This window comes from Carassius gibelio, chromosome A9 (genome assembly GCF_023724105.1).
Source record: "Carassius gibelio isolate Cgi1373 ecotype wild population from Czech Republic chromosome A9, carGib1.2-hapl.c, whole genome shotgun sequence".
Classification (NCBI taxonomy): Eukaryota; Metazoa; Chordata; class Actinopteri; order Cypriniformes; family Cyprinidae; genus Carassius; species Carassius gibelio.
Window position 1 is genome coordinate 26,067,114 of NC_068379.1, and position 12,059 is coordinate 26,079,172.

The 12,059-nt window shown below is 38.3% G+C and overlaps 1 protein-coding gene across 1 annotated transcript in view; it reads left to right on the forward strand.

Annotated features, from left to right (window-relative positions):
- Window positions 1-1,040: 1,040 nt before the first annotated feature.
- LOC128020185 (transient receptor potential cation channel subfamily M member 2) overlaps window positions 1,041-12,059 on the forward strand; it is a 31,036-nt gene continuing 20,017 nt past the window's right edge. Inside the window, exons 1-8 of the mRNA XM_052606888.1 lie at window positions 1,041-1,225; window positions 2,550-2,718; window positions 3,270-3,450; window positions 7,803-7,978; window positions 9,202-9,379; window positions 10,717-10,781; window positions 10,852-11,055; window positions 11,757-11,859. Of these exons, the coding sequence (XP_052462848.1) occupies window positions 1,041-1,225; window positions 2,550-2,718; window positions 3,270-3,450; window positions 7,803-7,978; window positions 9,202-9,379; window positions 10,717-10,781; window positions 10,852-11,055; window positions 11,757-11,859 (1,261 nt within the window). The remainder of the gene's footprint in view (window positions 1,226-2,549; window positions 2,719-3,269; window positions 3,451-7,802; window positions 7,979-9,201; window positions 9,380-10,716; window positions 10,782-10,851; window positions 11,056-11,756; window positions 11,860-12,059) is intronic.

Below are 12,059 nucleotides of genomic sequence, written 5' to 3' on the forward strand. Positions count from 1 at the left end.
GGTTACATCGAATGATTCATTTGCGAACCAGATATCACTAAACTGCAGTGAACTCGCTCACAACAGAGACGGAAGAGAAGACAATACTGAATAAAGTCATAGTTTTTGCTATTTTTGGACCAAAATGTATTTTTGATGCTTCAAAATATTCTAACGGACCCTCTGATGTCACATGGACTACTTTGATGATGTTTTTCTTACCTTTCTGGACATGGACAGTAGACCGTACACACAGCTTCAATGGAGGGACTGAGAGCTCTCGGACTAAATCTAAAATATCTTAAACTGTGTCCCGAAGATTAACGGAGGTCTCACGGATTTGGAGTTATTAATGATATAATTTTGCTATTTGACTGAACTAACCCTTTAATCTTCCTTTATTTTAGCAAGTCACCAATGCAATGTATTTTTAATTAGTTTCTGGAACAAAATATTACACTATTACACACATTGGACATTCCTATTGAACCAGATCCTATATTAATTAAATGTGGAGTTTCCGAAAAAAAAAAAAAAATGAGACTATATATAACAACAGTTTGTTTCATAAAAAAACGTATCCTTTTGTTTTGAAGAAAAAAGAGGTTCCACCTAAATTGTGGCTTACGGAGTTGACGAGTATCAGGTGTACCCTAATAAACAATATTGTGTTATTTGAAAAAAATGTGGTCTTATGGGTCAAGTTTTTAGGTGGGATTGGTGGATGTTTATTTGTTAAAATGTAAGTTATATATGTTTGCATTTAAAAAAAAATTTTAACTAAAACTAAATTGGATCTAAAATGAAAATGAAAACAGAAAGTACAAAAATATTAATAAAAACTATAGTTGTATCGGCGATACTAAAATAACAGACCAGTTCTCAGTGAAGTTGCCGTATATGTTTCCATTAGTTTAGTTTTACCCCCTGTAATGCTTCATCTCTGTCTGACATCATCACTGCAGCAGGGCAGTTTTTCAGCGCAGCAGTAAATGCACTGTAGCTAGTCCTGCCCAAGTCCATCACCCGTCTCATTCACGCTGACTGTCTCTGACACAAACATGGACGAGGCAGCGATTGAGTTGAACATGTCGCAAGCTTTCAGCAGCATTAAAGACCTAAATCTGCCTCTGTCTCTGCCTCTGCCTCTGTCTCAGTCTCCCTTCTTTCAGCACAGCTTGCTCAACAAATGGATTAAAGAAAACATCAAGAAGAAAGAGTGCTTCTTCTATGTGGAGAAGGACAGGTATGATGAGCATGTTTATATGATGAATTAACCCTATAAAGCCTACTGTATCATATTTGATATGATCAAACTTTGCTGAAAAAACTTAATGCCTTCTGTCGTCTGATTGATAGTTTTTGATAGTTAGCAAGTAAAAGCCTTTCTATTTAATTGTACAAATGTCCTGATTTTTATCAGATAAACATAAGAATAGCAAGTTGTATTTCCAGACTTGTATTTTACTTGATTTTCCAATCGTGTTTTAGAAAAATCCTGTTGATTCAAATATGATCATCAGGCTTTTGAGGAACGGTTATTTATTCATCTCTAAGTCATCATCGTATTGCATTGCATGTTTTGGTCAGAAAACTAAGCATTGAAATATCATCTTAAGACATTTTATTGGAGATCTCAAGTGACGACTGATATTTATATCACTTTATGTAAGTAACTGATGTACTGTTATAAATATCTCATTGGTTTACATTACAAGCATCAGCATTTTATCCCTTTTTGTCCATATAAATATCAGCATCTTCTGCATTACATATTTTTGCTCAGTTTGGAATAAAAATACATTTTCATCCTCGAGTTTGAGCTCCATATTTTCACTATATCATATTATATGAGCCATGAACCCTGGTGTATCAAATATAATACAACATTTAAATAAATAAATTATATATATATATGGATTTACATGGATATGATTTTTAAACATTTTGTCTAAACTGTTCCTAAAAAAAAAAAAAAAAACGGACTATTATTTCATACATCATTATTATTATTTTATAATAAAAACAATTTAATCATCCAAAACTGACTTTTTGCCCCAAAAGATGTTTTTGCTGAATATCTGAGCTGTTGTGAAAGTTTTGTTGTTGAGCTACAAAATTATGCATACAATTATCCTGACTTGTGCATTGTATATTTGTTCATTAACTGTTTTTTAAAGTTATTCTGTGTGCTTAAAATAGGAAGTATAATAAGTAAAAGTATAATGAAGTACGTACCACAAGAAAATAATATTTCAGTCTTTCTAGTTAAAAATGTAATGTGTAATTCAGTGTGTTATTTTCATAAGTATTTGTGAAATTCACTAGCAATTTCTCAGTTAAAATAATTTCAAACTTAATCAACACCTGATGCTTTTAGTGTATGAAATTTCACTTTACATCAGTATCACACACATAAATGGTCCCGTTGACCAGCGGTCAACTAAAGATCACATGTATACACTCCTGTTGGATTCTGTGTGTAGTTTAACAACATTTGGACAATATGTGCAGTGCGTGTGTTTTTGGGATGTAACTGGTGTGTGGATAACATGGATTACTGTTGACAGGGAGGGGATTTGTATGTGTGGTTATATAAAAGATGAGCACAGCGATGAAGCCAAAAAACTGGAGAACTATATGGGAGAGCAGTGGAACAGACAAAGACACATCAGAGAGGTGCCCACCGACGCTTTTGGAGATATCAGCTTTGAGGGGCTTGGACAGAAGACCGCAAAGGTAAAATTTAATTCAAGCACGCCTCCTGCATTTTATAGATGTTTAAAATATATAATTTCACCCCAAAATGAAAATGTGCTGATGATTTACTCACCCTCAGGCCATCCAAGATGAAGATGAGTTTGTTTCTTCATCAGATTTGGAGAAATGCAGCATTGCATCAGTGTCTCATCAATGGATGCTCTGCAGTGAATGGGTGCCGTCAGAATGAGAGCTAATAAAAACATCACAATAATCCACAGCACTCCAGTCCTTCAGTTAACATCTGGAGAAGACAAAAACTGAAACAAATCCATCATTAAGATTGAGTGTTATTATTGATTATAGACTCATATTGAAACTACGGTTTGAAGTTACAAACATCTTAATGATGGATTTGTTTCTTAGAAACATGCATCTTTTGTCTTCTCCAGATATTAACTGGTGGACTGGAGTGGTGTGGATTATTGTGATGTTTTTATTAGCTCTCATTCTGACGGCACCCATTCACTACAGAGGATCTAGAAGTATATTTTTGAACTCATAGAAGGGTTTCTGTGGTGTGTGATTAGTATGTCCGGGTGTCCTCGGACACACCCTGTGAGCGTCTCTACCAGCTGATGACCAAACACTGGAAACTGCGTTCGCCCAATCTGCTGATATCAGTGACCGGTGGAGACAAAAACGTAAACATAAAGACTCACCTGAAGGACAAGTTTCGTCGGGGTCTCATCAAAGTCGCCCAGACCTCAGGTACAGCAGCCTGCATAAGTGCCCAATGTAAACTAAATTACCACATAGCTCTAGATTTAAAGGCGAAGATTTAGTACATCCCATTTTTTTAAGTAATATATACTATATAGCAAATCTCAACTGCTTGGTTGTTTATGTCAGATGCATATCATTTTGCATTTATTTTCACATAAGTAAATACAATAAAAACACAGACATATTGCCATTAAACAGTATCACAAAAAAAAAAAAAGTTCAGACTGCACGATTTTCAAAGAAGTTGGGTCACTGGTCTTTTCATACTGCATGACTATCTTGGTCAGCATTCAGTTCACACTGCACAATGGATCGGTAACAGAAGGTTTCACACTGCATGACTTTACAATAGGAAGAATAGTCAATAAATCTGTCTGGCACGCAAACTACATTTCACAACCAAACACGCTCGAGATGTGACAAGAAAACAATGCGATATCACACGTGCAAGAGCTGAGTTCTCACTTGAGACTGGGATAGCTCAGATGAAACGTAGAACAGACACGGGTGTTCCTACCAAATTTCTACAAACTTTTCTTCCAATTCTTGGGTCCAAATAGGCAGAGAAGAAAGCCTTTTTCTGAAAAGAAGCTATACTTGCTGATATTGTGGTCTATAACTCCCTCCTGAACTCCCCACTGCTCTGTATCTTGCTCTCTCATTAGCTGTCGGTCATCGCTGATGTAGTTTTCAGTCAGAACACTTTTCACACAGCATGATTTTGTATCGCCTGAATTCTCTCAGATCGCGTCTTTGCTCATTAACACTTTGTAATTGTCACTTGCGTGAACGAGCACTGATTTGCCTGTGATCTCGGACATTTGTCTGTGATTTCTCAAAACCGTTCGGTGAGCCAAAACTTGGGCTAAAATCGTTCAGTCTGAACTCGACTTTAAATTCTAGCCAGGTTTGTCAAGCTCTCAATGACACTGACTCAAAATTAGAGAATTAGAACATGTGTGTGCAACCATCACAAACCACAAAATCATGTTTTTGATGGGTTTTGTTGACATATTTTACGTTTGTAACCCTTGTTCCCTGAAGGAGGGAATGGGGACATTACATCAGTGACTGATGAATTGGGATATTGCTAGAGACTAATTGCTTTTGAGTGTTAACAAAACTATCCAATGCATCGGGCACCCCCCGGGGACATATAAGGAGAGCGCGTAGATTCATACATTCAGTTTTTTGCTGAGGGACCCCCTTCAGTGCCCTGCAAAAGCCGTCAAGTCCCCCCACACCGGGGCAGAAGATAGGACAGGGCTTAGGCACAGGAATCCACCACTGCTGTTCCATACAGTGAGATAATGGATAACTCTGGGAAAGTGTACCCAAGTAGGGGAATAATATGGAAGCCACATCCTGCACATAGCAGGTAACATGTGGAGATTACACATATGGACTGGCCATGGGGGAGTGCTACATATGGAAGTCCCTGTGGTAGACTAAGCCCTCCTGGGGTGAGATCACTATGCAGCAGAGACAGCAGAAGAATCTCTGCCAGGGAAAGACACAGGCTTACCATTAGGAAACCCGTACCATGGAAGAAAAACATTTGTGGGGTCACCGGTAGGGGAATCACTACACACGGGCACCTAGTCCAGCACAAGGGCTAACCTTGGGCATACCCACGAGTGCTGGACCTGGCATCTGCCACTCTGCCACGCCTGACTTCCGAGGGTGCGGGAGGAACTTCAACAGGGTTCGCCAAAGGGAAACTGAACTGAGAAGCACTTAAGGGCACGTATCCGGCCCGTAGAAGAGAATGGCGCAGCAAGCATGACCAAGGGGAGATCCCAAGAAGGCACCTTCCCGGTGGGAAGAACACCAAACGACAAACTGGTTCCACTTCAGTGCATAGGCATGCCTTGTAGGGGGGCAGCAAGGTGGAGCACAGGGACTCGTACTGGAAGGCACAGTGTCCTGGAGTTGTCCTGAGTGAATGGTGCGACTCCTACCAGGCTCCACGGCTGGGAAGGGGGTGCATGAGAAGGCAGAGCATCCTTGTACCAGGCCCTAGAGCCCGCTGGTGAAAGGAGAGAGTGACGGGTGTATTGAGGCTGCACCTCATGCACTGCCATCCTGGCCCTCTCGAGACTTAGAGAAACTGGAAACTGCTATTTTACTGAATGTTTGGGCTGAAGCAGAGGTGGGGTGTTGACACCAGCAGGCCACCGGGGCAGGATGTGTTTAATTGTCTCCTGCTGCTTCTGTGTGGTAGAGAACTGTTTGGGCAAAGCTCTCCACCGCATTGCTGAAGAGTCCAGCCTGGGAGATCACAGAGTCCAAGAAGCGGTGCTTGTCGGACATACTCATATCAGCCAGGGTAATCCAAAAGTGGCATTCCTGGACCACCGAAGTGGATATTGTCTGACCCAGGGAATGTGCTGTGACTTTCATCACTCATAACGCAAGGTCAGTCACAGTGTGCAGCTCCTGAATTACACCTGGATCAGAACTACCCTCGTACAGCTGCTTTAGTGCCTTGGCCAGGTAGACCATCAGGAGGGACATGGTGTGCAGGACGGAGGTGGACTGTCCAGCAGCTCTGTAAGCCTTGGCTGATTAGAAAGCTGCATCGCAATAGCACTCTCGACTAGGGAGATTTCCACATGCCGCTTTGCTGCCCCGCTGTCAAGGGTAGTGAGGACGGAGGAGGCACTAGATCTGTTTCGGGGAGAAAAGGGCCTAGTAACCTCCTCATGCACTTCCAGGAAGAATGGAACCAGAGGTGGCTGCCGGCGATCGACGTGATGCACCCCCAGGAACCAATCATTCAGCTTTGAGCAATCAGGAAATGGAGGGGGCTTTCATATCAACCTGACGCTCTAGGAGGCACGGGCAAGCATAGCAGTCAGCTCTGGATCTGACCCGAGCAACGCCACTCTCCCAGAAGGAGGCAATGCAGAAGAATCCTCATCTCTAGAGGCTAGCCCATCCCCCAATGCAATGATCGAGATCTGGTCATCTGCTGGTGACAAGCCCTGTCCGATGCTTCAGCATTCGCATCCCGGTACACCAAAGTAGCCAAAGTAGACCTCCTCTGCACTGTAAAAAATGACTGATTTCAACAGTAAAAAACTGTGAAAATGCTACGGTACAAACCTGTTTACTGGTTAACGGTACTTTCCTGTAAACTTTACAGAGAAAAACGTAAACTTACGCTCCCAGAATTCTCTGCGTTGCATTTCAAATTTTGTTTGAATTTGATGTTTTTTCCTTGAAATAACTATGTTTCTTCTTAATTTTTTTCTTATCTGTTATGTTTATTAGGTTTGTATGTTACATAAAATGTTGTTAAATTAATGTTTATGGCATATTTCAGTTTAATGAGTCTCACCATGATGGTGTTTAGTGCTTGTGTGAATGACACCGTGCACCTTCTATATATCTTATTATATAAAAGCTGCTTGTGATGGGCTTTGTTTCACCACGTGACTCTCTCATCACCACCTGCTTTTGGTGGTTACCAGTGTAATACAAAGGTACAAAACAGCTTTCAGTGCTTCAATAAGTCCGTATATTAATATTATATCAGATCAATTATAGTATTAAACTGTAAATATAAAGTAAAACCTTTAAACCTACAACAGTGTAACTGTATTTTTTACGGTATAAAACCGTTAAACAAAAACGGTTTTACCGTATTTTTTACGGTATAATTCTGGCAACCACAGCTGCCGGTTTTTTACCGTATATTTTACAGAATATTTTTAACAATGTGGGCAAAGGAACTAGAACAGGGCATGGGGAGGGGGACTTGAAAAATCGCAATGGTCATATTCCCACAAGGAGAACATGACTCATCCATGAACACTGCCTCCGTGTGCTCGAGGCCCAGGCACGCAATGCAGCGATCATGACAATCAGATGGAGCCAGAAAATGACCACAACCAGAAACACACATGTGGAAGACTATCTTTAAAAAGATGCCGCGTCACTTTTGGAGCTCTTTTATTTAATTGCTCTTTTTCTGAAAACACCAAAGTGACTGCAGAATGAGAAGCTGCGGTACTGGCAACCCCTGCTAACGCCCCATAACACCAACACTCGTAGTTTATTTGGCTGTCTTGAACACACTCTTGCTCGGCAGCTGAAAGCCTCGGCTTCTCAGCGAAAAGCTGAATGTGCAACTGGACGTGCTCTTCTTATATACCCACGCTGTGGGACAGGGTGCGCAATGCAAATCTCGCACGCCAACATTCATTGGCTTGTTTTGTTAACACTCAAAGGCAATTTGTTTCTCTAGCGAGATCCCAATTCGTCAGTCACCGACGTAACGTAGAACTTGACCGACTGAAACTTCTCTAGTTACAATGCTTTCCGTGTGGCAGGTGCATGGATCCTGACAGGAGGGACACACTCTGGTGTGATGAAGCACGTGGGCATGGCCGTGCGAGAATACACACTCAGTAGTGGTTTGACGGAGGGACAGATTGTCGCCATCGGTGTTGCACCCTGGGGAGTCATTCACAATCAAAAAGACCTCATCAATTCTGAGCTCATGCGAGTAGGAACAACTCCAGATCATTAAAGCTATTGCTGTGACTCAAAAAAAAAAAGCATGCTGATAACTACGCAAGTTTATGAGTTTGATTCGCAGGAAATGCATGAAGTAACAAAGCATTTACCTTGAATGCAATGTAAGTCACTCTGGATAAAGCATCTGTCAAATGCATAAATGTAATTAAACATTATAATACTTGAAATATTCTCAAATGTTCTGTCGGCTGAACCCTAGCAGTTAAAATATGTACTTGATGTTAATTTTTCAATAATTTAACTGCACGTTTGCATGTTCGCGGCTCGCTGATTTGGTTTGGTCATGTGGCAGAAATACAAATAAAATATTTCACCTTTTCAAATTTAAAATTTAAAATTTCACATTCATTCAGAATTTCAAATTTCATGTTCATCAAAATTCACAATTATTTCACTAAATTTTAAATTTTTTGTATTTAAACAATTATTAGCCTTTCATCGACTCACAAATCCCTTGCAGTTTCCTCACAAACCCCAGTTTCTGAGCAATAATTCACTGAATCAGAGTTTTGAATTTATTCATTGAAATAAAGAGGCTTGAAATTATTAAAACAGGTTTGATATGATTAACAGAAATTAATCAAATTAACCAACTCTCAAAATTTATTTTTGACATGAATCAGTTTTGGTTTAATGGTCACATGACATGCAGGTGAAGAAACAAACAAAAAAAAAAAAAAATATATATATATATATATATATATATATATATATATATATATATATATATATATATATATATATAAATTATTATTATTATTTATAAAAAAAATGTATGATATAATTATTAGCTTTTCATCAACTCACAAACCCCAGTTTGAGATTTCCTGGTCTATTTGTTTTTGCATCATGATGCACTAATGTCATTTTTGCTTGCACTGAAGATCAATACATTTAATCAGTATATTATTTTTAAAGTCATCATACTCACAAAACAAATGCAATGCCACAAACTTTGAGAAACTTAATCAGAAGTGCAATTAAATCACAAAAAATACATTGTTGTTTAGTTTAAAATCCCCATATCCTATATAATTGCAAATATATTATAAAGCTGATACTGCATGACACTGCATGTTAAACCATACCTACTTAAAGTAGCTGTTATGTTGATAACCGCAGGCTGAAATTGACGCTATTATTGATTTTATAATAACAGCATTTTCCTGGATCTTGTCTTGTCTGTTCTAGGGTTATCTCCCTGTGCAATACTCTCTGGACGAGCAAAGTCAGGGTCATCTCTCCTGTCTCGATATCAACCACACTCACTTCCTGCTGGTGGATGATGGCACTCGTCATTATGGAGTTGAGATGGAGCTGCGGGCTGGTCTGGAGAAATACATCTCTCAACAGCCGCTGGGAAATAGAGGTGCAGTGTTGAGGAAGCTTCACTAAATTCAGATTACCAACTGTTTTTTGTGATCAGAGCAGTCATTATATGGCAAACGTTCAGCCAGGGAATATACTGTAGGTCAAACTTTGTGTAAAAAGTACAGTACAGTAAAAAGTTTAGCAGTTTAGGGTTGGTGAGATTTTTAATGTTTTTCATGGCTTCTGCTCACTTGTATTAATTTGGTTAAAAAGCACATTAAAAACTACTATTGTGAAATTTTTATATAGTAAAATGTAACATTTTCATGTGATCAGTTACTACATTCTTCAGTGTCACATGATCTTCAGAAATCATTCTAATGTGAAGAAACGTTTCTGATTATTATCATTGATGAAAACATTTGTGCTGCACAATATTTTTGAGGAAACCCTGATGTGTTTTATTTTCCGGGATGCACAGATGACCAGAGAGTTCAAAAGAACAGCAAAAAGTATTTTGTTTCATTATAATGTGACCCTGGAGCACAAAAGCAGTCTTAAGTTGCACAGAGATATTTGTAGCAATAGCCAAAAATACACTGTAAGAGGCAAAATTATAGATCAAGTTCCATGATGATATTTTTTACATTTCCTATCATAAATATATCAAAACCTAATTTAATGCATGGCTAAGAATTCATTTGAACAACTTTAAAGCAGATTTTTTTGCTCTCTCAAATAATTGTATCTCGAACAAATACAAATGCAGTATTTGTCTTAAGAGTCAGTTATTTATGAATAAATCATCTTCCCATTGGTGTGTGATTTGTTAGGATCTGACAATATTTGGCTGAGATACAACTATTAGAAAATCTGGAATCTGAGTGTGCAAAAAAATATATAAATACTGAGAAACTCACCTTTAAAGTTGTCCAATTGAAGTTCTTAGCAATGCATATTACTAATCAAAAATTACGTTTTGATATATTTACCTGAAGATTTCCTAAATATCTTCATGCAACCTGATCTTTATTTAATATCCTAATTATTTTTGGCATAAAAGAAAAATCTATCATTTTGACCCATACAATGTATTTTTGCATATTGCTACAAATATATCCCAGCGACTAAAACTGCTTTTGTGCTCAAGGGTCGCAAATGTTTGAAAAAAGCTGGTTTATGTCCTGTGTGGATGTATTTCCTGTTAATACAGGAAGTTTAGGCAGGACATATCAACTTTTTTTTTTTAAATTAGCCTTTAACTAAAAATCTGCATGGTGAAACTTACAGTAAACTACAACTAAAAGTCACAGAATTAGTATTTCAGGGCTCTTTAACATTGTTTATTGGTCATGTATTATTGATGAAGTGAGTTTTGTATGTTTATCTTTGCAGAGAATAGTGGATTGACGATACCGGTGGTCTGTGTGGTCTTGGACTGCGGTACAGGAACGCTAAACGTGAGATTTTAAAGTCATCAGTTTCCCAGATCACAGTGAGATCAAGCCTAATTCACATGGTTATTGGCAGACCGTGCACAATGCGATACTGAAGCACACGCCGTGTGTGGTGCTGGAGGGCTCTGGACGCGTGACGGACGTCATCGCTCAGGCGGCAGCTCTGCCCGGGTCAGAGGTCACTCCGGACCGTATCCAGCAGCTCATCAAGAGGTTTTTTACAGAAGCTGAGTATGAAAGCTTTGATGGGTCGCAGTTCATTGAGTGGACCAACAAGGTAACAGACAGAACATCAAAAATATCAATATACATTTTGAGAATTTTTTGACCAAGGCTGCATTTATTTGATTAAAAATACAGTGGAAATTGTGAAATATTATTACAATTTAAAAGAACTGTTTACTTTGTGAAAATATAGTAAAATGTAATTTATTCCTGTGTTCAAAGCTGTATTTTCAGCATCATTCCTCCAGTCTTCAGTGTCACATGATCTTCAGAAATCATTCTGATTTATGATCGTTATCAATGTTGAAAACAGTTGTGCTGCCGAATATTTCTGTAGAAACCATCATTCATTTATTTTTAAGTCTTTGATGAACAGAAAGTTCAAAAGAACAATATTCATTTGAAATAGAAATCTTTACCAACATTATAAATGACTTTACTGTCACTTTTGATCAAATTAATGCGTCCTTGTTCAATAGAAGTATTTAATAAAAAAGAATAATAATTTTCTGACCCCAAACTTTTGAATAGAAGAGTACATTGTAGTCTTATTCATGAACCAAATGTTTTAATGTATATATATATATATAAAATGAGAATTAGTATAAATATAATATAATATAAAATATAATTTAATGATAGTGGTGTTTATATATATATATATATATATATATATATATGAGATACATAAGCGAGTTGAATAAATGTATCTTAAGCAGTGAATTTTATAATTTTTTGTTTGTCTTTCTTTAGATTCAGGACATCATCCGAATGTCTCATTTGCTCACTGTGTTTCACTTCGACGAGGAAAGAAACTGTGATGTTGACGTAGCCATTCTCCAGGCTCTACTGAAAGGTGCGAAGTGGCACACGTTCAAGTCTCTGCATTTCTTCGTCTGAAATTTGATGACTTGGTTTTTCCGGGCAGAGCCTAATTGTGTTGTTCCGGTAATAGTTGGGTCAGTAATGGCAGCGGAGAGTGCGATCGAGAGCGTATAAACACTATCATGCACATTATTTCAGATAACTTTAAGCTTAATGCTGTGTAGAGAACAG